This window comes from Zonotrichia albicollis, chromosome 4, assembly GCF_047830755.1.
Source record: "Zonotrichia albicollis isolate bZonAlb1 chromosome 4, bZonAlb1.hap1, whole genome shotgun sequence".
Classification (NCBI taxonomy): Eukaryota; Metazoa; Chordata; class Aves; order Passeriformes; family Passerellidae; genus Zonotrichia; species Zonotrichia albicollis.
This window is the reverse complement of record NC_133822.1, coordinates 13,115,086-13,142,880: the sequence shown is the minus strand read 5'-3', so window position 1 is coordinate 13,142,880 and position 27,795 is coordinate 13,115,086. Positions and strand designations below refer to the sequence as shown.

The 27,795-nt window shown below is 39.5% G+C and overlaps 1 protein-coding gene and 1 long non-coding RNA gene across 4 annotated transcripts in view; one reads left to right on the top strand and one right to left on the bottom strand.

Annotated features, from left to right (window-relative positions):
* Positions 1–6,879, bottom strand: part of GSAP (gamma-secretase activating protein) — a 46,441-nt gene extending 39,562 nt beyond the window's left edge. For both annotated transcript variants that reach the window (XM_005482637.4, XM_014264166.3), the window contains exons 1-3: positions 6,745–6,879; positions 3,236–3,309; positions 367–423 (exon numbers count right to left, since the gene is read on the bottom strand). In XM_005482637.4, coding sequence (XP_005482694.2) covers positions 367–423; positions 3,236–3,309; positions 6,745–6,829 — 216 coding nt within the window. In that variant the 5' untranslated portion in view covers positions 6,830–6,879. The remainder of the gene's footprint in view (positions 1–366; positions 424–3,235; positions 3,310–6,744) is intronic.
* A 56-nt stretch (positions 6,880–6,935) lies between these two features.
* LOC141728749 (uncharacterized) lies at positions 6,936–11,899 on the top strand. 2 transcript variants are annotated; one of them, XR_012579904.1, is made up of 3 exons: positions 6,936–7,153; positions 8,258–8,360; positions 11,014–11,899. It is a non-coding gene; the product is annotated as an uncharacterized LOC141728749 (long non-coding RNA). The 2 variants fall into 2 exon arrangements; XR_012579905.1 differs by lacking the exons at positions 6,936–7,153; positions 11,014–11,899 and adding exons at positions 7,858–7,979; positions 8,914–9,032.
* Positions 11,900–27,795: the final 15,896 nt, after the last annotated feature.

The window sequence follows — 27,795 nt, the reverse complement described above, 5'->3', positions numbered from 1 at the left end:
AGTTTTAGAATAAAATAATCTCTTATAATGGTATCACCAAACAGACCAAGAATAAACACATATAAAGAAAACCCCAAACATTTACTTCTTGGCACATGTGCGCAATATGAAGAGAAGTGGAAAGGACTTGTTGTTTAAAAGGTTGTTTAGAAATGAAGATTGCAGACATGATGCTTTACTACTCTCAAGCCTTCAGATGTTCTGCAATGTGGTACATTCTAACACTACTGAGAATCATTCCAATATCCCATATTTTCTGTTTCCAACAAGGATGCACCCCTTAATAACATACTGTGTTGCAAAGCATCAAAATCTGAAACACTACAGCACAGTTGTCACTAGAGAGAAACCTGGTATTGCTCTCACCTCGTTTTGCTTCGTTTGAAGATCATACAATCCAATGTGAGTGTTTCTCTGGTTTCCCTATGGATGGAAACAAACAGCAATATAAATATACACAAAGTTAAACACTGGGGTTTTTTTCCTACTTCCCTGGTCTCCCAGCCCCTTGACACATATCCTCACACACTTCCCTCTCCTATAAATAAACAGGCAGTTAATTATCTAATTTCCAAGAAAGCAAATTCTAATTCCAAGAGAACAAAGATTTATTTTTTCCTTTTAGAACTAACACATGGGATAAAGCTGAAATGTGGCCAATCCACAGCCCACAAGCCATTGCATAAACCTAATGCCTCTCTCTCACTTTGCTTCTAAACTGGTTTTAGTCACAGGCAATAGGGCCAGGAAGAGATGTCTATACAAGAATCAGTAGGGATGCTCTGGCCCCTGGAGGTTTAAGGCTGGAATTCTGAACTTCACCAACTTGGTGGTCAAAAGGGAGCACAGAACCATCAAACATCACCAAAAATCAGCTCCCAGTGATCTGGCTGTAGCCTGGAAAAAGGATTTCACTGCCTTAGGAAGTGATTGTTTGAAGGCTAAGTATTTTATAAGCTCACCATTAGCCTTCTGCCTTTGAAGAGTAACATAATATACATCCTTTCTAGCTTACTGATAAATAATATATGATGATTTTGTTTGAGGCACTTACAAACGTTTGGGACTACAAATCAAAACTTTACTACTTCTTAATTTTTACTATACCTTAAATTTTCCAAACACATTAAAAAAGAAAATTCTGGTTCTCAGCATATACTGGACAGCAAATCAAACTGATGTGAGTTAATGTGCTCTGGGTATAGGCACTAAACTGCTAAACTACTGACATGAAATCCAGCCACACAGGCTTCTACTTCCACAGTGAGCTTCATTGTTTTTAACAATTGCTTAGGGGGAGAGGGCAGAGATCTGTGGTTATTTACAAATTTATGGCATCGTGCTTTGTGAAGTTGAAACAAAAGCCTGAGTATTTGCTTCCTAAGGGGTCTATTTCTAAGTGTGTCATTATTGTTGTGGCAATGACAAAAGTCTTTGACTTCTGATTTAAACAAGGAAAACAAAATGTCTTTATATTAAGACACAGACTCCAGGCCTCCTAATTTAAGATTAAGCAAGTGCTTTCACAAATAACTTTTTTTTTTCAAGTGTGTTTGAAATGTTAACACCATCTTACTTAGATACTAAAAAATACACTTCACAAGACTGGGAACAGAGATACACCAATGCCCATAAACTAGGACACTTGTTTTCATGTGCACTCTGAAGATTCTTGCATTACCCTGCAAAGAGAATTCACTTCTGTTAAAAATATATTCCTTTAAATTAACTATTAATGGCACAAAATATAGACACTGTCAAAACCACAGTACAACACAATACTCTAAAATAAGCTTGAAATAAAACTCAGTGTCCACTTTCTCCTGGTTTCACACAGAATACACTTGACTGTCTCTCACTTAAAAGACAAATCTTATTTTCTCTTTGTATGCATGAGGAAACAAGCCAGGCCAGCTCAGTGTAGCCTACACCCTGCACCCCACACACCTCCCACAGAACAGGCTGCAGTGGCCAGCTTCCTAAGCTCCACCAGCTGCCTTGGCCACATCCCTACAGGCTACAGCAGCAGCCTAAACACCCAGCCTGCAGGCACACACCTACATCTGAACCTGGAGCTACAGCTCACCCCTTGTGCCAGCAAGAGCCTGAAGAGCACACAAGGCATTTTAGACTGTCAGAGGCCCAAAAAAGCTTAGGGTGAGATTCTACAGGTGCTAGAAAAGCAGCAACACCACACACACAGAGTACCAGATCTCCTGCTGAGCTACATGGTTATTTGTATTAAGTCTTGTAGAGTCTTAAGCAATGAAAAAAAACCCAAACCTTGACACACTCTTTAGAATTGTTTTTATGGTTATTGTTGTCTTGTACAGACTCCCCTCCCTATGCTTGTAGTAAAGGAAACATCCACCCACAGTGAAAGCATATTAAAGTTGAAGCCTTGGTGAAGGCCTCACCTCTTCCCTTAACCCTAGGGAAGCTGGAGAGTTTTAGCCATGTTGAGCCAGAGAGGAATGAAAGCCACCCCTACTCTACTGGAGTTCATCTCATTTCTATACTCCTCAAGAACCAAGATCCTCCAGGATCCAGCTGGATCTACAGACTCCTCTGAGCTGCACAGTCAAGAAACACAGCTTGTCTCATCAAAAGAACAATGAGGAGACAAAGTCTCACTTTCTAAAACCATTAGAAAACCCATTTGGAAGTAAAAATAAAACATATACCATGGAGAGCAGAATCCTATGTTAAGAAGCCAGCTCTAGATACTTCAAGACATCAAATAAACATGGGTTACTTCAGACTACTTGCAATAAAGTGTTATAGATGAATCTTACAGAAAAGCATATGCAGAAACAGTACTAGATAAATGGTATCTTAAGACATTTTAGTAGGAGAAAACATTTAACTAAAGCACTGCACATGAATTTAATAGCTAGGCTTCACTAAGAAATTGAGTGTGAAATTCTGTGTTTATGAAGTGCTTTAAAGAAATTGCATTTCATTCATGGGGACATTCTGGGCAATCAAAGCAAAAAATCAAGGGCAAAAACCCTATGGACTTAAGTGAGTACTTTACTCTCTATTTCATCATTCTTAACCTTTGACTGAAATGGAGACAGGTATTTTCCCACTGCCCAACGCCCCCAGGTTGTAATCAGTTGTGTTTCCACGTTCTAACACTTACTTCAAAAAAATTAAACTACAAGAACTCAATTAGATTCACACAGAGTATTATTCTCAACTATATTTTTATTAAATTCCAAGGTGGACTTACCTTCCAGGTATAAATAATTTTTCCATTTCTTTCAACATTTACAACATAGAGTGCTGATGAATTCTCAGAAGTGTCTGAAATAAAAAGTACAAAAAGACACAGGATTTTCATTTCAGCTGCTTCATCCTATAATTTATGCACACTTTAAGCAAATATGCTAAATACATTTTTTCTTGTAAATACTTATTTGCATATGCCAAAATGACTCCTTTCTGGAAAAAGAGGGAGTACTTCTTACACCATGATTTAAATCTGAAAAACTTCAACATAGATAGTTAAGGGACTTCAAAACATGCAAGAAAAAAATATTTTTGTAAACACCTACCTCTTCATTAGAATTATGATTCTAATTACCACTACCTTTTGTTATGAAAATGGAATATGCTTTTTCAGAGAATAAAAAAACCAAACCAAACCAAAATTACCCCCTTGCATTAATTCACTATACACAACATAGGGTTCAGACAGTTAAGCCATATTGCAGTCCTCTGGCCACTACAGGAAGAGGGAACAAACCTGAGGAAAATATCATTTGTTCACACCTGCCCCTTCAGCATCTCAAAGGAAAGCCTGAAAATAAACTACATCTTTACATTTTAGATTACTTCTATAACACCAACACTACCGCTCCTCCTCCTCCAAAAAGAAATTAATAAAGAAAAAAACCCACCAAAATCCCAAGAACCATAAGGTCAAACACCATATAGAGAGACACACAACCTATCTACAAGTACAGGGAACTAAACAATGGAGGACACAAAATTTGGGATGTGAATGAAAGAGCACTGTTAAAGTAGAAACAAATAAGCAGGAAGCTAAGACGGACACAGAAACAGAAGAGGATGTCTGGACAAAGCAGTAGAAATTAAAAAGAAAACCACCAGAAAAAAAAATACTGTACTCAAGGTGAGAAAAATGCATGCTTTCCTGATGCTGCTTTTATGTTTTCTCAGCACTGCAGCCATCAAAAATGTGTTTAAGCTGCGATGGAATTTTTACTAGAAGTAGTGGAAGCTTTGCCCTTGAAGCTGTATGATTGGTCTCAATTTTATAATAAAGGTGGCCTGCAGTTCAGTAAGCATCAATATAAAGAACTCTCCTCAACCTTCTGCAAGCATTTAGTCAAGTCTGACACTATTTACTTGGCAGTTATCACAAAGTGTTGATAGAAGGAAGACATTTAGTGAAACTTAGTTTAACAAGCCTGATACTATAAACTGGCTTGTACAGCTTGCAGTGATAAGAAAAAAAAACCTGTTTTCAAGTATTATCAGAAGAAAGTAAATTTTCCATTTGATTGTGGGAGGACAATGAAAACCCTTCCTGTACATTGAGCAACACATCACTTTCTATTGGTTTCAGATCACTCAAAGAACACTATGATACCACTATATTAGGGCTAGATGGTGACAGCTGGGAGAGTCAAAGGTAATATGTTCTCTTTTTTTTATCTGAAGCTTCCTGGAACTTAACAACCACCTCAATCTTTCAAGATGAGTACTACGGTCTCCACATTTTCTCATGCAATATTTCTTCAGCACAGAATTTTGGTAGAGAAGAAGGTCAATGTCAATGAATTTACCTATCACCCGACACAGACATCTTAAAGGCACTGAAAAAGTTCTGTGTCAGAAAAGTTTCTCTTCTCCAGAGAACAGTTAGTGGGAATATGGAGGCAAAGAAGTGGCAATGGTCTCTGCCCTTGGAAATTCCTGCAGTAAAATCCTGCACATAGAACTGCAACTTCTTCCTCATGCACACAGCTGAGACCAGCAGATGAAGGGCTGCAAATGAGCCAAGCCAGCCTGCCTGCCCAGCACACAGCTTTTACCAACACAATCAGGAGGACGCAGAGTTTGATTTCCTGAAGACCATTATACACAGCTCATACCAAATTAAGTGGAATAAAGAGAACAAGGCTGGTTCACTTTGCCTGCCGCTCCCTTCCTCTCATCACAGCTACTCCCAGCTCGCACGCAATTAGCAGCTCTCACATGCTATCAAGTGCTTTCAAGTCCTTAGAAAAGAAAATAATAAATATGAATAAGTAACATCTGAAAACACTGACAGAAAGTACCATGACTCCTAAAAATTACTTGCTTTCTGTGATTAGATATTTCTTTGATGTTTAAATTAATCTTTTCAAATCCCTACCTCCCACCACCACATTCCTAATATGACAGCACTGCATGAGGAGGAAGTCACTATGCACAGATAAGTTAAAATGCAATACAGCACTGCTGGTATTTGATAGATGCACCCTACAAACTAGATTCTTATGTTCTGTATTACCAGGGACATTACTGAATGAAGACTCCATTATATTTTAAAAGACTCAATACAATTTTCTCTTTCCCAAATACAAGTCAGTGCCATTCTGAGACCCTTATTTCATTAACATATAGATTGATTTATCTTTGAATTCATCACTGATGAACTAATAAATTCATAGATTAATCAATTATGCATGGAGAATTTCAGAATTTTACCTCAGATCCCTTCAATATACCTTTCAATAATTATTCGGCAAATGCAGAAAATGTGAAGTATTTTTTATTCTTTAACAGATTTTTTAAATGATGGGTTGCTAAATAATTCCCTTATTCTCCAAGCTGATACTTTCTGGTTTGTCACCAAACAGCCCCTCAATGCAGGAAGCAAGTTAAGTACTTTAAGTAAAGTAAAAACAACTGAAGGCATTTCAAGTTCATCGCACTTGCATATCGATGGTATTTCTACTGAAGCAATAACTTTTACTGTATTATAATTTTATTAGATTAAGTTTTTCATCAGTTTCTGAAAAGCAGAACTGAGCCAGCTGCTCTGCAGACGAATAACAAGCAAAAAGCCACAGTGCCAAGAACACGGGAGGTCACTTTTTTCCAACCACCACCCGAGCGCTCGCTATGCCGGCGATCGCACGGTGCTGTGACAGCTGACGCTGCATCTAATTTTAAACCAGCACTCGTTTACCAGGCACACAAAAGCGTTCAGGCTGTGGGGCTTTTCCCCCCAGAAAGGGGAGCAGCGTGGGAGAGGGAGTAATGCTGAAACTTTTTTTTTTGGCGGGGGGCAGGGAGGAGGGGAGAAGAAAAAGAGAAAGCCCCAAACGTGTGAAGAAGCAGGAAGAAACAAGCTGTGGAGTGTAGCAAATGTGTAGAAGTGTTTTCGGCATGTCAGAAACTCCTTGAGAACAGCAAACCTGCCCATCTCAAGTCCCCCGGCACCCGAGGGTCGCTCCCCTCGAGCCCCGGCACCTGAGGGGACCCAGGGGCCGAGAGGGCCCAGGGACTGAAGGGGGGCCCGGGGCCGCTCCCCCGCCGCCCTCCCCGGCCCCCGCGGCCGGAGCTCCCGCTGCGGGCCTGCCCGGGGTTCTCCCGGGGACCCGCACCTAGGGGCATCCCCGCAGTCCGGCTCCTCCGTGGGCGGGAGGGCACGGAGGCGGCCGGAGAGAGGGAGGGCCGGCCGGCCGGAGGGATGGGGCTCTCCTCGGCCTCCCGGAGCTTTACCTAGAGCCGCGGCGCAGCCCCGCTCCGCCAGCCAGGGCAGCACGTCCCTCCGCAGCTCGAACTCGGGCACCAGGCGCAGCAGCATAGCCCCGGCCCGGGCCGCCGCCGCTCCGGCTCGGCTGCCCTCAGCCCGCCCCCTGCGTGCGGGACGGCCCTCGGGGGTTCCGGCGGCTCCCGGCCCGCTCCCGGCGCCGCCGGCCCTTCCGCTTCCTAGCGCGACGGCACAGCGCCTCCGAGCCTGCCCGGCCGGCCGCCTCCGTGCTGCTGGCCCGCCGACTCAAAGGCTCTCGTTTTCCCCGTGGAGCGGGCGCACAGGCTCCTCCTCAGGCCGGCTGGAAGAATCACAGACTATTCTGAGTTGGAAGGGACTGACAAACATCATCAGAGTCCCGCTCCTGGCCCTGAGCAGGTCAGCCTCAACAATCACACCATGTGCCTGAGAGCGTTGTCCAAACGCTTCTTGGTGCTGTGACCGCCTCTCTGGAGAGGCTGTTCCAGTGTCCCTCCATCCTCTGGGTGAGGAACTTTTTCCTGATATCCAACCTACACTTCCCTGGCACAGCTCCAGTCCATTCCCTCCTGTCACTGGTCACCAGAGAGAAGAAGGGGCAATCCTTTAGGAAGGTTCACCACAGAGTGACTCCAGGTGCCTCAGCCTGTCAGTGGGGCCTGGAGTTGAGCTTCAGCCACTTGGCGTTCACAAACCAGGAGGGCCCGTGATGAGTTGCCCTGCTTGTGATCCCCCAGGTAGCATTAGGTGTTTTCCAGAACTTCAAGTAGCATCCCTGTTTTTTGCGGCTGTTTACTCTGAAATTGCTTGGTGAATAGATGGAGTGTCTGTCTGTAAACTGCTGGCAAAGCTTGGGATGTCCTCTCAGACTAGGCCTGGCCTGTTTGTGCTTTTCATCTGCAAAGGAGATAAAACTTCATGTAATCTTAGAGGGGTTTGTGGTTTGTTTGCTTGGGGTTATTTTAGCTGTTGAAAATATTTGTAGCACTGATAAGGTGCTACTCCATGGCTATCTATAGCCTGCCTAATTACCATTTCCCTTCTGAAATGTGCTGACTGATATCAGTCGGCTAAAGGTGGCATAAAAGTGGGGAGGGGCTGTGAGGACACACACCAAACTCAACCCAAATACAGAACAGCTTGAGCCTGTTCTAAAAGCTAATCCCTGTACCACGTTTTTCCCCATCACTGCTGAGATCTGGAGCTATAAAAAGGCCAGAATCAGGTATGTCTGCAAAAGGTGAATGAAAGGCAGGTTGATAATCAAAATGCAAAGTGAACATACTATTCTTATCAATCTCCATATTGCCGACTTTACAATTTTACCACAAGTTTTGTATTGAGCATTTTTCTTGAAGCTCCTTAGATCAAGTGGTTGTGCAAGAATTTCAGCTTATATTTTCACTGTGGTGAAATAAAGCTTGAAAATGTGACTGGAGTATTTATTTCAGACATGAAAGTAGAAAACAGACAAGAGGTCCTGAATGGATGCATTTTTTTTAGATAAAAGGTGGGACTACTTCATGAGTATAAGAATGACACAACTGGAAATTACACAGCTGGAGAGGCAAGCAAAGGAGGGACACAAAGCCAACCGACTGATTCTGTAAGTATGTGCAGAAGGGGAGATTTTCATGTGGAGAAAGTCTCCTGTACCAGATCTAAAGTTCATGTTTATTATGTAAAACTCTGTATTCCTTGAGCCATCAGCCTGGCTGTGCACACCAGAGGCCATATCTGCAGGCCCAGAGCTCCAAGCTGACTTCCTAGAAGCACAACACATTCCTTAGAAACCACAAAGCTGACTCATTCAGAGTTCAAGAAATAGCTCAGTACAGAGTATCAGGCCACCTTAAACCTGATACATGAAATTAAACAGTTGATAAAAAAGCCATAAGCATCTAAAAAACCCTTCAGCAGTCTTTGAATTAAGACAGAGCCTGATATATTTTTGATAACATCTCCTGACTTTGCTAGATGGAGAAAGGAGTTCTTGGTTTAAAGAAACAACCTTTATCTTTCTTATCTCTGTCACATGAAATTAATGTTATAACCCATTTGTCACTTTTGCTTGCATCATGAAACTAAATTGTGAATTTTGCTCTCAATTTCTACTCAGTTTCCTTTTCTGATTATCTCACTTAATTTTGGTTTTTTAGTTCCAGTCTGAAGCTGTGCAGGCACAAGAGCTGATCCCAATGGGGCAACTTCCAGGAGTGGGATGTGAAACTAAAGCTCCCATAAAAAAAGAGACAAAATAAATTTCTCTATTTTCTTTTTAATTTAGAAATGTGTTCCTGCCTTAGTAACAGGAGGATCTCCCTTGAATTTTTATCTGGATTGAGTCTTGACCACAGGGAAATCATCAGAGAGCAGTAATGGCCCTACTGATAACCATCATCAGCATTATTTACTGCTAATAACAATTTTTGTGCTAACTTCCTGTGTCCCTATAATCCCTTTTCACACAGTTGATACTGCAAGAATTACAAAAGTATGCCATGACACAAGTGTGGGTCTGATGAAGCATTGCCCCCTGACATGGCATGGATGGGTGTAAGGCACCTTTCAGCTCTCAACAGAACAAAGCTTTGTTCATGGACAAAACCACAGATCCATAAACCATCCATGTGTTCCACTTTGGGAAATTATACATAGGACTTCTTATGAAGAATGAATATCTGAAATAATTATTTGAGCACATGACAGCCTGGCAAACAGTTCATGACTTTTTTGGGAAGTACTGCTTACTGAGGGCAACCTCTTCTCCCGCCGTTCCAGTCATAGAGGGTTTATTGTCATCATGTCTAGACAGTTGTTTCCTTGAATGTTTTCATCCAGTCCAACACAAAAAATATACACAAAAATTTTCTTCCTGAAGCTGGTGCTTAATATGTTTACTAAATCCTCTTGGCAACACAAATAAGATGCAAATTGAAATCAATATTTTAGTAGTAAAGTGTGCAGTTCAGAGTTAGTAGAATGAAATACCTTTATTTCAGTGTGTGAGATTACCTTTTTTGAGTCTCTTTAATCACTGAATATCAACATAGATCTGAGTTATTTCACTGAAATCAATCAGCATCTGTTAAGGAAGCCAGTGCTTCATGGACGTGCTTTTGTATGCTTTGTTTAATAATTCATCATAGGAAATAGTCTTTCAGCTGCTAATGAAAAAATAATCTGGCTATTCATGCTAGTGTTGAACAGCACCTTCTTTTAAATGGCTTCACTGAAGTCAGTAACATGCTCAAGCCAGGAACATGGGTGAATGAGGCTCCTGAAACAGTTAAGGTATTCCTCAAAGTGAGGGAGGGGAAGAGAATGGGACTCAGGGAAGTCTCTGACTGTCATCCAAGTGACATTTTTGCTTCCGCTGCTTCTCCCTCCATGGCCCAGCCTCTGAGGCTCCTTTGTTCTTTCCAGAGACAACCCCTGCTAGTGCTGATGAAAGCCCTGTGAGCACACACTGTCTCAACAGCTGTTGGAGGAGCTCTTGGCTCTATGTTTATTCTTCAGCTCCAGCCTGATTGGGATTCATCAGTAGGATTTAGAAACTCGGTGTTTTTTCCTTTGTGGTGTTTCAGTTTTGATTTCATTTTGAATTGCTAGAGGACAGTGTCAATACTTTGCAACAGAGTTGTAATTCCCTTGGTAATTAGTATCATAATGTATATATCAGCAGATCAGCTCCTATTTCTTACACTTTTTGGATGTCTGTCCATTATAATTTTTCTTGTAAAATGAAATATTTAGCACAAATACATTCCTTCAAAATGTAATGTTGCAGTGCTGTAGGATGGAGACTATAGATAGGGACAGTACAGGATGAACACATCAGTCTGACTTTTGCACCACTGACCTTCAGGCACTTTGAAAATAGGGTTCTAGTGTGAGTTTTTTTTTTTTGTCTAGGATCCTTTTAGTTAATGAGGAAATATAAGAACTCCAGAGAGTAACTGAAACCACTTGGTTTTAACAGTTAATTTATGGTGTATTTTATCTGATTGTGGATGCTGGCTCTCCTGTCCCCTCACTTCTGCTCCCCTGCCTATTGGGAATGTGCAGCTGAAAGCCTGGAGGAAAGTGGCACTGTCCCTTCCCATGTCTGCCTCCAATTAGATCATATCCAGTGTAATATGGAAGGGGGCCCTGAGGGTGCAGTTTGATGGGCAGCTGATCTAACAGCTCGTGACTGTTGAAAGGATGGACCCAGACTTCATTCCCTTCTTCTTTTCTTTTCCCTTCCTCATCCCCAGGTCATTCAGCCTCTTTCTTCATTTGCCAGCTCTGCTGTCCATCTCACACCTCTGTGATCCAGCTGTACTGGCTGACACACTAAAATCTATTTACTTTTTAAATGGTTTAATTCTCTACCAGAATCTGAAGGTGTCTCCAGTGACAGAAGGCCTTTACAAGTCCACAGCCATTGCAGAGGGAAGCAGTGGTTGTGTGGCCCTGGCAGCAGGGAGGGAATGGAATAGAAGATCTCCCTGTGCTGGTGGCAGTGAAGTGTTGCACTCACATGGCTCATTCAGACTCTTTGCAAAATGCTTTCCTCTGACATTCAACTTGAAAGAAGCAGTCATTTTGCCCAGCATTGCTCTGGTCCATTGCCCAGCCACTGCTGGCATAGTTTCCAGACCAGAGAACTGATCCAACTGAAAAGTAACCTTGAGGGAAGAAAGAAGGAGGTGGAAGAGGATGGTTTCAGTAATGTCAGCTATCTATCAAGGTTACTGAACCCTTATGTCAACAAAAATGAAGTCACTCTGCAGAACTGGAAGAAACCACTCATTCTGGGCAGAAGACCTTGGGGACACTGCTTTTCCTGATGCTGGTGCTCACTTAGGTGAGTGTCAGTTTCTGCCTAACTGCAGCCTTAGGATGTGGTTAATGGTACTAGAGGCACCTGCTTCCCTTGACTTACTGTAAAAGGAGGCTAGGTATGAGCTTTTAGCTGGTAGAAGTCAGGTGGGTAAAACCTACTGTTAGCCTGCTTGGCCTGCTTTTCTGTTTCCATCAGGATCAATCCAGTGCTTTTTAACACTTATTTGTGTACTCTAACAACCATTTCTTTGATACTGTGCAGCATTTTTAATATACTCAAATTATTCTCTAAAAATCTGAATACATTTCCCTGGCACATCCTAAAAATATCTTTTATTTATAATATGTTGGTTCCAAACAAATGTCACATTAATAAAGCAGAGAGGCTTGGGTAGGTGTACGTCATCAGTCACGCAATGGTTTCTTCTTCCAAAATACTTCCAGAATTAGGTCTGACCTCTTTTAACAATGAGCTATTTATAGGATTCATAAGGGCCTTATCCTCCAACCCTGACTCAGCCAAAACTCACCACTGACCTTGACCTCCTGCAGTCTATTCCTGTAGCCTTACACATGTGAGGAGCTTTTATTCTCTGACTTGGGGGGAATATTCTCATGAGTATGATTTTGCAGGCTTGGTTCCCAGCTCAGTGGGACATGGTAAAATGCCACAGAATCAATTCCTGCTATGCATGTGTTATTTCTACAATGTTATAAGTACAAAAATAAGGGGGAAATATGCAGCTGAGTTCTGCATTCAGTACTGCAACAATAAACTGTGTGTTATTACATTAGGTGTGTACAGCTACAAATGAAAGCATTAAATTCTCATTTTGAAAGACAGTACATGTATTTTTAGAAGAAAGCAGTCACTAGATTTCTCACTCATAAGAATTATTACTAAAAGTCCTTGATTTTTTTTCTCAGGAAGACACAACTGTTTTTAAGTAGAATATTACTGCAGTGTTAGGTGATTACACTAGCACAGTATGAAAATGGTAATCTATTTTCTGTATTTTTTGTGTCTTTTTCTAAAAAACCTTCTAACTAGTGTTGATTTTTTTTTTTTTTTTTTTTAGGCCAGTCTGCCCTGGGTTCTAACCAAAAGACACCTTTTACTTTCCTCTTCCTCTTTCTCCCATTTTGGGCCATTGAGTCCTCATTCTACTATAAATGACATTAGTCCAAAACTGAGGAATACTGCAACTGGGCTTGATTCCTCTTCTTCCTACAGCACAAATAATTTTTCTCATCACAGCAGGAGTACAGAAAACAGAATTTTACTTAAAATTCCATATGGCTGCATTGTTGTGCCTTCAAAAATGGTCAGTTCCAAATGCTTTGGAGAAAGGTGCAAGTAGCCCTGTGGTTGTCAAATAATGATACTGTGCACCTGTCTTCAATGTTAGATTTCATTCTGATCTCTGATAGTCAGAGACTGATTTATCCTCAAAGTGTAACATTTAATATTCCAGGGTATTCAGATTAATTAGAACTATACATATTCTCAAAATCCATAAAAATGTTTAATTCCTTTTTAAGTTTTAGGCTCAAAGACCTTTTTTATCACAGTCTAATTACAGGGTACATGAGAAGTAAGAGAAAAGTTAGAGAATTATTTAAGAAACTTCCATCATTTAATTGCTTTGAATTCATTTCAAACTCCTGCTCCATCTTTCCTATAGCACATTTAGTGTTCTGTGCTCTTTCCTAAGTCAATCATAATTAATCTTTCAAATTTTTCTTCAGAGAAGCTTCTTTCTATCTAGATCATGCTTGTAGCTTTTCCTGAACATCTTCTGAGGAGGCCTTTGAAAAAGCAGCTTTAAAACCCAGAAGTAATGTATATGCACTGTTTTTTCCATTTGCTTAGGACACTCAGGAGTGTGGTTTTCCTTTGCATGGGCAGAGGTGTTTGGCTGATCATGATCATGGTCAGGCCTTTCATAAGTCTGTCATTAGAGACTGTGTCAACCACTTCACCTAGTAATAAAGATCCTTATTTTATAGTTCCTAGAAATCTTTTTTAGCCATATTTTTGTGGATATACATGCTTGCTATACAATTTTAATGAGAAGGTTTCTTTGTTAGCCCATGAACATTCTCATTCTTACAGTGTTGGATGTACCCTGCCCATGTTTTATTTTAAATTTATCACTTTAGAACATCTATGTTATTTCCTCTGTAATCCTTCAGCTGTTTTTGTATTTTTATTACAAGAAAAATATTATTGTAATCAGTGTTCTCTGCTGGGAAAAAAAAAAAGCTAAACAGGGGTGATTATTTGTTTTGTGTAAAACTTCAGATTCACTAAGCCAGTCAGATCAAAGGTCCGTCTAAATAACATCTTGCCTCTGACAGCAGCCAATAATGGATGCTGAGAGAAAGCATAGATAAAAACATAAAAGTTTTTTATTTTTCTGCTCTTGCAACTCTTCCAGATTATAAAATTAAGGAATCAAGACAATCTGAAATATACTATTTTTTTGGCATCCAAAAAATCCCATGATAATTCGTTTAATGATTTAATAAATGGAAAAGAGTACATCTGTCTATCTAATTCTCCTGCCTGACAATTTCATGTGGTGTACTGTAGTTTTTAAGTTAAGAAAAAAGTACATTATCATTCTCCACTCAGGATTTTATATACATTTATCACATTTCCTTGTTCCAAGGTGAGGAGTGTATTTAATATCCTTTCATGTAAAATATATGCCCAACTTCTTACAATCCTTATTAAACTTCTTTGTGTTTTTCTGAGACTTGTGTTTGAATAGGCATACAGAGGCTTTATTCTTTGTAATTGTTGTTTTTATTTTCTTGGGAGTGCCATTGATCCATAATTTACATCTTTAATATTGTAATAAAGTTCCCTTTAATTTTCCTTACATCAATGAGTATTTGCTTGTCAAATTCTCACCTAGACCTTCTAATTTCCATTTTATACTTTATTTTCCATAAGTATCTTTTTGAAGGCATGTAAATGAGTGGTTTGCTTTTCAGAGGCACAAAAGCCAGCTAATGTTAATTATCAGTTGTAGCTCACACATTGCTTTTAGCTTTGGCCCTAGGGCAGGAAGCAGCTGCAGACTGGTGGGGACTGTTCAATTGATGCAGAAACAGTCTGTACTTGGCAGTGTCCTTCAGAAGACTCAGGAGATTAAGATGAACCCATGGGGTTCAACAAGGCCAAGAGCAAGGTCCTCCCCCTGGACTGGGACAATCCCCAGTTTCAGTACAGGCTGGTGGATGGAGGGATTGAGAACAGCCCTGATGAGAAGGATTTGGGGATGCTGGTGGACGAGAGCTGGACATGACCTGGCAGTGTGCACTCTCTGCCCAGAAAGCCATTTGTGTCCTGGGCTGCATCCAAAGCAGTGTGGCAGCAGGGAGAGGGAGGGGATTCTGCCCTTCTTTCTTTGTTCTCATGAGACCCCACCTGGAGTTCTGCATCCAGGTCTGGCATCTTCTGCACAGGAAAGAAACAGACCTGTTGGAGCAGTGTCAGAAGAGGGTCACAAAGGGCTGGAGCACCTCTCTTGTTGAGGACAGGCTGAGAGAGTTGGATTTGCCCAGCCTGGAGAAGAGAGGACTACAGGAAAACATTATTGTGACCTTTCTTTACTTAAAGGTGGCTTGTATGAAAGATGGAGTATGACTTTTTACTGAGGCCTGTGGTGGTAGGAGAAAGGCTAATAGCTTTAAACTGTAAGGGAGTAGGTTAGATTGCTTACAAGGAAGAAATGTTTTATGGTGAGGGGTGGGTGAGACACAGGAACAGATTGCCCAGGTGAAGTTGTGGATACTCCATCCCTGGAAATGTTCAGGTTTGGATGGGACTTTGTGCAACCTCCCTGCCCATGGCAGGAAAAGATGTTCCTGACCATGGCAGAGGGTTGGACTAGATGATCTTTAAGGGCCCTCCTGATGCAGATTGATTCTGTGTTCACTACTTGCCAAAGCCATTTTCTTACCTTGCTCCTTGGCCACAGAAAACAGCAGGGCCTTGCAGTTGCAGAAGGTTTTACATGTTCACACATTCCTAGTGGGAACTGTGGGTAGGGAAATGTTCAGGGTGGTGCTGGGCACACAAACTGTGGGACTGTGGCTCTTGGTTATGGGAACAAGAAGCTTGCTTAGTTTTCATGCTCTAAATTGCTTAAGGACCTCAGATTAGATGCTCTATACTGCTTTGTGGACTGGGAGCCTAATGAGGTTAGTTAATGAGTTGTATGTCCCCTATTGTGCAAAATGAATGTTTCTATAAAGTTTTGTTTTAAGAACTCCATGAATAATAGCCTTGAGTGGTATTCTCAGGCTGGGAAAAAATTACATAGAAATGTAAATACATCTTTAAAAACCAGTTTTAATTACTTAAAAGCTAAGTGAACCAAATACCTTAATTCTAATTTTCTGATTGTTGTGTGACTTCTCTCTTGAAGTGAGGTTACTTATTTAGGTACCTTAAGAACATCTCAATATTTTACTGTAAACACCCTCACTTTTTGCCCTACATTTTAATTACTTGTAAATATCTCTTTTTCTCAAAATCCTAAAACAATATTTTTGGTTCTGAATGTAAAGGTCACCTTCATGGGTCACTTTAAATTAATCAGGACAACTCAGATTGCCTGAACTAAAGGCAGTGAAGTCAGTTGAGAGTAATACATCTTGCTGCTGCTCTGCTCTTTGTCATTTCTAGAAAGGTTTGAAGTTGGTGAATATATGGAAAGTTAGAAAAAGAGCAATCTTGTTTAAAATCTAGGTGTAGGTAGAAAATTTGCTCCATTAAACAACTTAATGAAGTAATCATCAGAGTCACTGAGGAGGGCAGGCAGCATCCTGCAGAGCTGCATTTCCAGCTCGCTGATCAGGCTCTGTTCCTTCCACTGAGAAACTCACTGTGGCCACAGGATGAATGCACAACATGCAAATCTAACCAGCTGTAGGTGCTTTTTGTAGCTCTCCCATGACTAAGAAGCTAATGATCATGAGTCATTTATTTCAGCCTTTTATCCTATGTCTTTTTATCTAAAGATGGGATCCCCAAGACATCACCTCCCCTAAACTGTGGAAAGCACAGAGCAGTAATTATGTAACCTCCTCTCAGGGCTTCATTTTCAGCTGTGCCACTCTATAAAGCCACCACTTCTCCAGCACATCTTATGGGCTAACCAGGCATGCACACTACAATTTTCACTTTCAAATGGCCAATGCAAGAGCATTTGTTTCAGGGGACTGCAAACACCCTAAAGTCAGCTTTCAATTTGCTCAGGCCGGCAATCCTGCTGTAATGACTGCCCTCTCACCACCCTTTCTATAGGAGCTGTCACTACCAGGAGAATCTGAGTGTTTTGAAACATGCTGCTGTTCCTGGAAGAGCAGTTTGATCAGGGCAGACTGATCCTTTCAGGTGAAAGGCCATTAATTCACTTAGGGGTCCTGGATACGCAAAATTTGAAGAAAGTATGTGATTCCTTCAAACAGTGAAGTAAGAGTCATCCCCATGACTGAAGAGGATGAGTGTGGGGTGGAAGGCTTTGTCTTCTCCAGTGGGGTATACAGAGTTTCAAAACAAGACTAATAATAAAAACATCTAAGTCTTTTAGAGAGTTACCTATGAACCCAAACTTGTGCAACTGTTTAGTGAGTGGAGGAGGATGGGCAAGAGTGGTCTGTCTGCCCCTCACCCCAAGGTGCTTTGTAACTACAAATACAAAGTACTACAAAGCAAGGAATGTGTAAAAATAATTAACTCAAAGAGCAAAATGATTACAGCCATGAGCTGGGCCTCCTAGTGAACTAGATCAGGCTTAATAGTCTGTGAGGGTGAATTGTGTTCATAAAGTAGGGAAACATGAGGTTTTTTTACAGATTTGTTGAGATTGGCCTACATGGATATATAAAGGTTACAGAAGCAGGAAAACACAGGAATTACTGCTGGACCTGAAAGATAAAGCTGCAGATTTTAGGACAACTGTGTTTATATAAGGCATGTATCATTTTTGCTTAAAATGGGCTATCTTTGAACAGTAAGTAGGTATGTTAGGGTGGTGAGGACCACAGTAAGTTTTTGTTGGTTGGTGGGTTTTATACATATATGTATATATGTATGTGTGTGTATATATATTTTTAATACATATATATATTTTATATATATATCTTTTATTTATATATATATATATATATATATATATATATATATATATAAACAAAAAAGAGAATCTTGTTGTAAATTAACAGGCTTATTGGTGTGACACTGTCCCAGATGCTAAATTCATATATCAGCTCCTGTTAGCCCATGAAGATATAGCTGATGCTGTTAAGAATTGCATTTTATAGCATACTTTCTGAACACTGTAATGCAGCCTTTCCCACCTGGACTACATCTCTCACAACCCATCTAGAATACAGAATAAATGAAAAAAGAATTAGAGGCAGATATTAAAATCTCAGAAATATGACTAATAAATATAAAAGCTGGGAAAAAATTGTGTGTAGCAAAACCAAATTAACATAAGTAGCATAGCATCTTTAAACTTTCTTTTTTCACTTGAAACAATTCCAGAATTAAAGTCACTTAAGGCTTGTCTTTAGGCCAGACTGACTGGAAAATGCTTCAATTTCAATGAACCACTGTTTGGTTTAGTCTGAAACTGGTAAGACCTGAAAAGCTTCCACAAAATCTCATTTAAATATAGCAATGCCCAATTTTGGTAATGTAACATGTACAAACAAGATGTCCATCAGTTTAGTTGGCAATTTTGAAAGATTTCCACTAAATACTCTGCAATCTTCTGAAGCATTTGAGAACCACAGATAATATGGACTTTTTTTCCCTGCTATTTAGCAAATAAATGTAGCTTGCTTTCTACTGTTTTTTTCATGCTAGTATTTTTCATTTCTGCTTCAGTGTGGTTGATACTGCAAAGCTTTTTCTCAGTGCTCAGCTTTTATTCTGTTGGGTGCTGGTTGTGCCTTTTGACCTGTGCTGAGGATTTACTGGTACAAAATAGGAACATAATTTGGTTTGGACCAGAATTTGATGTAATATTTTTAACATCTGTATTCCACATTCATCTTTACAGATTATACTTATGGGCAAAGTATTGGTGCACATTTGAAAATTAGCTTTCTAGACACTAGCTAGACTTACTAGCTAGTAATCTTACTGTGGGAATATGATTGGTATTTAAAGGAAAAAATTAGTGAATTTTATCTCATTATTTTTTCATTTTGTTTCCTCTAATATGAGTTAGAATGACTATATATTCTTGAATGTATCATTTCAGCTTTCAGTTTCTAATTTTACAGTATTAGGTGACCAAGACTGCATTCAGATCAGGGTTTGTATTTTTACAGACAAATGTAATTTTTACCATAAAAAAATACATGTGAAAACTCAAGCTGCAGTTCAAAAAACTAAAGAAAGCAAAAGTCAGGTTTACTCAGATCAAAGGAGTTACAGCAGTGAAGAGTTTGGTTCCAAGGCAAATCAAAATGTTTTGCCCTCTCTAATGGGGTGATGCAGTCACCATGACTGCAATAGGGCATCAGTTTACAGTTTGGTTCATTTAAACATTTCTTTACCAGAAGTGCAGGCAGTCAGCCATAAAAGTGGCCAAACCAGGAATGTATTGTTCTAATGTTTATGAAGTCAGAAAAACCCAAGCAGAAACCCTTCAGCCATTCTGTCCCACTTTGTCAGCTCTTTTAAAGTTTTGCAAAAACAGAGTGATATGGAATATGTTTAATTTTCAATAAAACCTTGCCAGAGAAAATTCTGAGGGCATAAACCACATTTCTGGAAATTGCAATGACTCAAGTGACCTCTTGTTCTGACAACTACAATTTTAAGCCTGGACTACTCTGATCTGTAATCAAGATAGGGAAAAAGAAACAGTGATGTGGGCAAAACAGACAGGACTGGATTGCATCAGAATATGATGTTTGTTTTCTTGTCTGACCCAATATAATACATAACTTTGAGATAAAGAGTAGTAAGAAAATTGTGAGGACATTTCCTTTCTCTTTAATTTAGTCAGTTGTACAATTGTTTCAGGTTGGTCCTTTGCCTTCAGGATTGTTTGTATTATGCCAGGCTAAGGGCAGCTGTACCCCTATGGAATCATGGCACTGAGAAGCTGTCTGGGAATTCAGGAGATTGGTGCTTCATCCCCCACTGAGCTGATCAGCTGTATCCTAGACCATCTTAAATGCAAGTATGCTTAAGTGCTCTTAAATCTTCCCATTTCCTAAAGCCTTTCTAGTCCATGGCCTTCCAAGCTAACCCATGTTGGTATTTAACAATCCTTTAGGTTGGAAAGCATATTCCTAATGTGTATGCTAAATCTCCCAAGCTATAAAATAACCTAGTTATTTCTTGGTTTTCCTCTTGTGGCCATGAGTAGGAATTAACAGTCTGCTCTTTGTTTAAGAAGAGACTTTTTCTTTTTTTTTTTTAACCTACAGTTATTTAAATATATATCCAATATGTTAAAGTGCATTAATACAGGAAGGGTGAGGATTTGCTGTACTGGCCCTAGTTAGTGGCGTGTGCTCACTGTCCTTTCTGTGTGCCAGCCTGCCACTCTTCCTCAGCAGTAAGAGAAATTCTCCCTTTTCCCTGGATTTGCACTGGTGCAGCCAGGTGGAGATTCAGTAACCTCTTGCCCTGCTCTGAATTTTTGCACTTGTAGTGCAGATGTGGCAAGGGCCTGTGGTGTTGGCAAAAAGCTCTGTTCAGTGAATTTGTCTCAGGCATAAATTTTATCCCTTACACAAACATAACCTCAAAATGAGCAAATCCTGCCTTTGCCTTAAACTGTGGAATCCTGTAGACCACAGCAATAGCTTTGCAGATCAGGACAACATTTCATTCAATGTTTTAACCTCTTTAAAATATTTGTAATTACTAAAAGCCAAATTATATTATCATGTAATGCTGAAGAAGCTGAATTCTGCTGAGTTAATCCTGAGTAATACTGCTGCCCATAAAACAAGTTTGACCTCAATGTGTATGACAGACAGGATTAATCAATTTAAAATGTTTTCAGTGTTTCAGATATGTGGAATGCTGTATAAATGATAAATATTGGTTTCCCTAGCTGAAAATGAAAAAAAGCTTTTGCCCCAGTAACCAACATTTGATCACAGTTTAAGTTATTGACTGTGGTTCTACAAAGTGGCTGTGGTCATCCTGCTGTTACTCATGGCTGTGTAGAGGAATCTTAGTGCAAATATGGGAAATGGGGATAGTAAAAAATCTGGGATAGTAAAAGGTCAAGAACAGCTCAGCAAATCAAAATTAACCCCAAGAAGTAACAAGTACATTTCAGCAGGTCCCTTTTCTTCTGTCCCTCCCTATGCTTTGAAACAGGATTGTACAGTGGATCTGTGGCATTTAAAGAAGCATTTATGGGGCATACCAACAAATTCAAAATCTGGGCTACCACTGTCCAAAATTTCAGGAATCATTAACAAAAAGGGATTTTTCTTAGCTCATGGTTACAGAAAAATCTCTAATGTGACATCTGGGCTTCAGAACTGATGCTGCACTGTCTTATCTAAATTGCAGAGATACCAGAGGCTTCCAAAGTGTGAATATTTTTACTTTTCTTTAGGTCATTTTTAGATGACAATAGCACCTTTATAGCACTTCCTATTCATCCAGCTAGTTAAATGCTGGCCAAATTCTACCCTTGATCATTGCACAAATCATCCTCTGATATTAAATGAAAAGTGACTGGGCCATTGTGAAGTACAGGCCTGAAAATTCTGCTTTCCCTTAGCCTTTCTGTAGCTCCAAACATCCCTGGTGAGACCCACCACCATATTCCTGAGTGTGAACTAATGATTGCTTCCCTGAAGGCATGCAGCCAGCACAGTCTTATTTATTGCTTTCATGCACCCTAACCTTCAGTTGAAATTCATTTGGAAATTTACAGAAAATTCAAAGTAAATAGGTATTTTCATGTGGCTTAGAAGAACAGAAGCCACACAAAAATGGAAGCAACTCTACATCTTCCTCTCAGTGCTCTAATGGAAAATATAAGCACTTGGTTTCCCAGTAAACCTTCTCAGAGCTAATTTTAATGTAAACAAACTACTGCTTAGAGTGCTAATGGGTTTTTGCTGTGACTTGTGAGACATGTTTCACTGTTTTATGATATTCTTTTGTAGGTGCAATAGCAATCTATTGCCTACCTAAGATTATACTTTCAAAATGCAGTATTTTTTAATGTATATGCCATTGTTCTGGAAATTTGAATTGCATATAAAAAATTAACATGAAATTTTGCATTGTAAATTGGCTTGCAATGTGCAATTTTTGGTACCTGCATGGAAGTGTTGCATCAAAACATTGGGAAAATAGACATAAAGTGCATTTTTTCAAAAATGAGCTGATAAGGAGTTATTTGGAAAATGTTAAATATGTAAGAAAAGGTAGATAAAATGTCAATACTGACATTTTTGTCACTGCTCATTTACAGAGTTTACAAATGAAAAAAGTTCAATAAAATGCCAGACCAGCTTTTTCTTTCCTTACCTTGATGATCATTTTTAATAATTAGACACTATCTAGTGCAGAATTGCTTTAAGCTGTTACTTCAGATGAAAATTTTCCAGAGGAAAGACTGTGAGATTTTGTTCTCCCATGGCATAGGATTCTTCTCCATGGAAGAATTCCTTCTGCTGGAAATGGGCTTTGCTTCCCAAAGCAGCAGTGGGATGGTGGAGCTTTATTCTGTGCTCACTGAAGGCAGTAGGAAGTTTTGGAATTCTACAGAACAGCATCAGCCTCATGGGGAACTTTATAACCAGTCAGAAGCCTTTTCTACAGCAGAGCCTTGGCTGCAAAATTTCTTTGCATCAAACACACAGTGACCAAGTCATCTAAATGCATTGGAAATCTTTGGAGCTGCAAAAAGATCCAGTGAGCTTTGAACTACTTTCAAAAGGCCTTCAAGCCTCTCTCTACAGTTAAACTCGCCCTTGAAGCTCTGCAAATGTGTTGTGTTATTTTTTTAGTGAAGTTCCTTTGGCTTGTTGTGCATAAAGTACAAAAAATGAAAAGATATTTTCCTTATAGATGCTGTTCTGAAACAGAAAGGGCATATGAGAAGAAAGTACATATGAATATGTTGGTGGAAACTATACAAAAGTATACAAAAAAGTAAACACTGCATTCAGATTGATATGCTGGAGAAAAATCAACAAAACCTCTGTACATGATGTGGTGTTTCACAAAGCTACTGGAGATGCTAGAGGTCAATGGGCAACGGTCACCCAGTGTTTACAGTAAGTGTACTGATATTTTCAGATTTTTTAAAAGCTTAAGTCCCTAACTAAAGTATTTTAAATAAATGAACGTATCATCTAATGAAAGAAAAAGTTCTCTTCAGAATTCTTGTCTTCACAATGAAGGATGTTAAAAAGGAGACTCTGAAAGTATCTCTACTGAGATGGACAGTACTCAATTAACTGGCCATAAACAATCCTGGATGTGTAGAGATTAGTTTGGGAATGGTAATGAATTATTCAGGATAGTCCAGTTTAAAGATGACAGCTGAAAATTTCAAACATTGAGCAGATGTAATAACTTCTGTATGAAGAAACTCAGAATAGTTTTGGACTGACTGGCTTGCAGAAGAAAATTTAAGGAAGGATTTGAGAGAGAACTCTGAACTTGTTAATATAATAGGTGTTAGCCATAATTTTCTGGTACAAATCCTGATACAAGGATTGAGGAGGAATCAAATGAAATCCTGTCAGGCTACAGATTTAAAATGAGCAAAGGGATGTAGTTTTCCAGATAACATTATAAATATGCTACAGAACTAGATACCATAGAATGTTTTGGACTCGAAATGTATCATGTCAAGGAGCTGCAATACTCACAGATACTGTTTATAACTGTAGCACGGGATGTCAGTGTATAAACTCCAGGATTTGTTCCAGGATGTCCTTAGCTGCAAAGTGCCAGTGTCAGTGGATGACCTGGCTGTGGATCTGTATCCTCCCTTGCATTCATTCACTAACATCCACTACTGGCCACTTTAGAGATAGCATGGGGCACAGACCCAGCTGGACTGTGACCTGACCTGCTGTGAGCAAAAATGTTGTAATACTTTTTTGGTTGAAATTTTGGAAAGAAACAGAAAAAAATCCATTGAAATTCACTCTTTGACCTCTGTGAACACAAATTACCAGCACAAAAAAACCAACCAAACAACCAAACAACCAAAACAACAACAACAACAAAAAGGTGTAAAACCACTCATATAGTCATATTTTTAATGTTAAGCCTCTTAGTGACTATTACTGAGCAATCTTTAACCTACCATTATGGTGAGAGACCATTACCTATGAACTTCCCACATTGCCTTTGAGGGGAAAAGGAAATGGGGAAGGGTTTTTAATGTATGTTGCTTGCAGTTGGATGCACATTTATATCTCAGGTTCATTCATCAGACCTATACTTTTTCACTCAATTTCTAACTCTTATGATTTTATCCTATTATGCTATTGCAACTGGTATTGTTGGAAAAATTCCAGTTTTGTTGAACTCTTTGTCCTGATAGCAAAATTAACTTTTAAATGTTCTCTTCATCTGTCTAATAAACACTTGTTTTAAAATGTAGAAAGATTTTTTAAAAACATCTGGCTTTTTAAGGCTTGAGTCAAGAAACTTTTTTTATTCAATTTTAGTAGAAATTAAAGCCTTAGTGGGTAAAAATATTCATTTAGCAATCACCAACCATAACTCATTGTGAATGATAAAATTAAAAGGTGGCAACAAAATAATAGTTGAAAATATTTTGTTATAAACATTGTTGAAAGGTAGATTCTTCCGAGAAAAACAGTTGAGATCACTGTTAGGTCAAAAGGAAGAAGATTGCATTAGAGAAGTGTATGATGAGCAATGTGCACAAAAATATCAACAGAAGGAGTGAGAAGATCAAGTATTTGATATTCATAGGCCATAATCTACATCCAACTAAATTATGAGGTAATAATGAGTAAAGAAATTACCTGACCTCCAGACAACTATTTAAAAACTCTTTTTTTTTGAAACAGATGCTTCACAGATTTTCATGTGGAAGCAGGAAGTATTTTAAAATGTTAATGCCTTTATGTGCATTTTCTGCCAAGACGGATTATGTTATTTATGAGATTGATTTTGTTCCTGCCTTTGCAAATTATTGGTAATGACAGAATAAAAGTGCATATCAGAATCCCCTAACATAAATGTTCTTAAGCTTAAGTCCTAAGCCTACACTTCTTGTGGCTGTGCCACGAAGAGGAGACTCCAAATTCAGCAGCTCTCAGTATGCTCTAAATGACAAACACCCAGAGCAAGGGCCAGCTACACTCCAGCAGCACCATCAGGAATTTCCTGTAGCCCTTTTCTGGTGGTGGATCCAAAGGAGTGTTCATGCTGGCAACCCCCATTCCTTCTCACAGGGCTGGTGGGACAGCAAGGACTGATCTCCTGTACAGGACACAGAGCCACAAGCACCTGCTCCCACACTGTCCCCTGGCCCGGTGCTGCTGCAGAAGAATCTCCCTCAGAAGCTGGATTGCAGCTGCTACTGGGGGGTGTGTGCAATTAACACATGTTGTCAGTCAGGCTATTTTTCAGCTTAAAATGTGACTGTAAAATATTAAGGAGGTTATTTGTTATTGATTATTTGCTTAAGCTTTTAGGAGATAGAGTGAGAAGAATCAATAATAAATATCTATATCCATGTATATTTCCCTTTAGAAAAGCTAAGCAGCTGAAATCAATGAAGGCTCCAGCTTTTTGGTGATTGACTGCTTCTGCTGAGCTGGCTACTGAAAGCAGAGTGTGAGCTAGAAAGTCAGATAATTCATTAACATGTGTGAAATAGGTTTCTGAGCTCCTTCACCAGCAGCCCTTGGAGCAGCCTTGTGGCAGGAATGGAGCAAATGGAGAACACTTAACTGGGGGAGCAAATTTATGCTCAGTAAGAGAAGAAATTATTTCACTTTGTCATTAGATGTCAGAAAGTTTATCTGTGTTCTTTCAGAAACAGCCAAAAGCACCATCCCCCCTACCCCCAGGTGAAAGTCACATTAGTAACAGTAAGAAAACTTTCCATGTTTATTTGTGAGACACATGAAAATTATAATGTGTCCCCAAGACCTTTGAAGTGAGACACAATGATGGGACAGCAAGGAAAACTATCTGGATAAGCTCTGGAGAGGCAAATTGTATAAACAAATCCTGGAAAATATTCTTAAGGAAGGTTTGGTATCCCTGCTGCCAAATTTTCTGTGAGAAAACCTTTCTGTGTGAGAAAATATGGGAAAATACAGCTTGTAATTGAATGTAAAACCAGAGGCTTATATTACTTTTTCTCAAACAGGTGTCACTTTGTTTCAGAGTATGAGATGTAGGACCAGGGCACAGCACAATACACTTACCATAATCTACAAATAATCCCTCAGATACAAAGGGAAGTAATATAATGTTTTAAAAAAACAAAAAATCATCTGGATAGATGATAGAAAACTTAATTCTTACAGACATCTAAAATAAAAACAAAATTGTCTGTAGGACGTGAACTAGTCCTACAAGAAAAGGAAACAGCTCCTTTGAGGAAAAGTTGGGGATTTGAGAAAAATCCGACAGAACTCATGCTGATGTTGTGCTGACCAAAAAACATGCAAGAATAATTGAAAAAAATTAAAATTCAACACAAGGCAGAAACAGAAGAAAAAAATATTTTTCATTGTACAGAGAATATTAAGGATAAACTTACAATAAGCTAGTGCTAATTTCTGGGGCAGAGCCTGAAAGCATTTGGCAGTGGAATTATTCAAACACAGAGGTGACCAGGACATGCTTGCAGCAACTATTGCACCAGTTTTATTAATGAAATTCAGCTAAATAATCAGTCAGCAAGGCAGTCAATAACAACAGGATAACATTAAACAGCAATATTTATGATAAAGTTGTTTCATATAGCAGAACACATGAAATACCCCAGGAATTTCAGATATTTGAAAGGTATGGAGGTCTCATAAATGCACTTGCAGCCTGTATTATTTGGAGGTCAATGGACTTGGAAAACTATGTTGAAACAGCAAAGCAAACACTAAGGCAAAAGGACATGATTAAGCGCCTGTCTTGGTTTACTTCACTATAAAACCACACCTCTGCACCCCAGAGCCTCAGTCACATGTGCAGATGGACCAGGAAGATCAATTTGGCAAAAGAAATTTGAGGGTGTTCTCATGAACTCAACCACCTCTCATTATAGGACTGAGAACTGTGACAACAAAAATGGTGAGGATACAGAAATGTAACTGTCTAGGAAACCTTTAGGTTCCCACCATGAAGCAGAGACCTTGAGGCCTCATTTGCAGACAATGAAAACAAGGACCACCTAATTATATAAAAACTGTGGTTCAAGTCAAAGCAATCATATTCACTCCAGATAAAGTATTCCAAGTAGGATTACCATCTTTCTGTTTTCTCATGAACACAAATTATCTCTCACTTAGAAATTGTCTGGCACAGTATAGATAAACTGTATTTGTCTAAGATTGGGAGGTATGCAGCAACCTGGGAAATCTGACAATTGTGCAATGACAGTGAGCATGCACAGTTGTGAGCAGAGGCGTGGCATACTTTAGAAACCCCGGACATTCACAGCACATTGGAGATTGTGGCTCCATGTGTAGAGCAGGCTTGCTGTTTCTCCCAGAAGCACAGCTGTATGTGCAGTGTGATGGCACAGCCCAGAAAGTCCAGTTTCATTCTGCAGGTGAAGCACAGATTACTCCTGTGCACAGTGACTCAACACTGACAGTGCATAACTCCAGTTCCAGCTCCAAAACTGAATAATTGCATATGGGTAAGAGCAGTTTCCTTTAGCTCTCTGCCCTGTTTACAATAGTTATACCAAGTAAATTTCCTGAGAAGGTTATAAGGGCCCTCTAGAAGCCTTCCCGAAAATACATTTTGAGTGTCTGCTGATCAGTAATTCTGTGACTTCCTAAACTATTTGATGTGGGCTTGTATTGAATAGTCCTAGATGTTTTGTTCCATGAATTTGTCAAAATCTTATTTTGAATTCAGGCACATTTTTAGCATCCACAATGTCCTGGCACAAGTTCTATTGGTTAATAATGTGAAGAGTGAAGACATAGGTCCTTCTGTTAGCCTGGAAACTGGCATC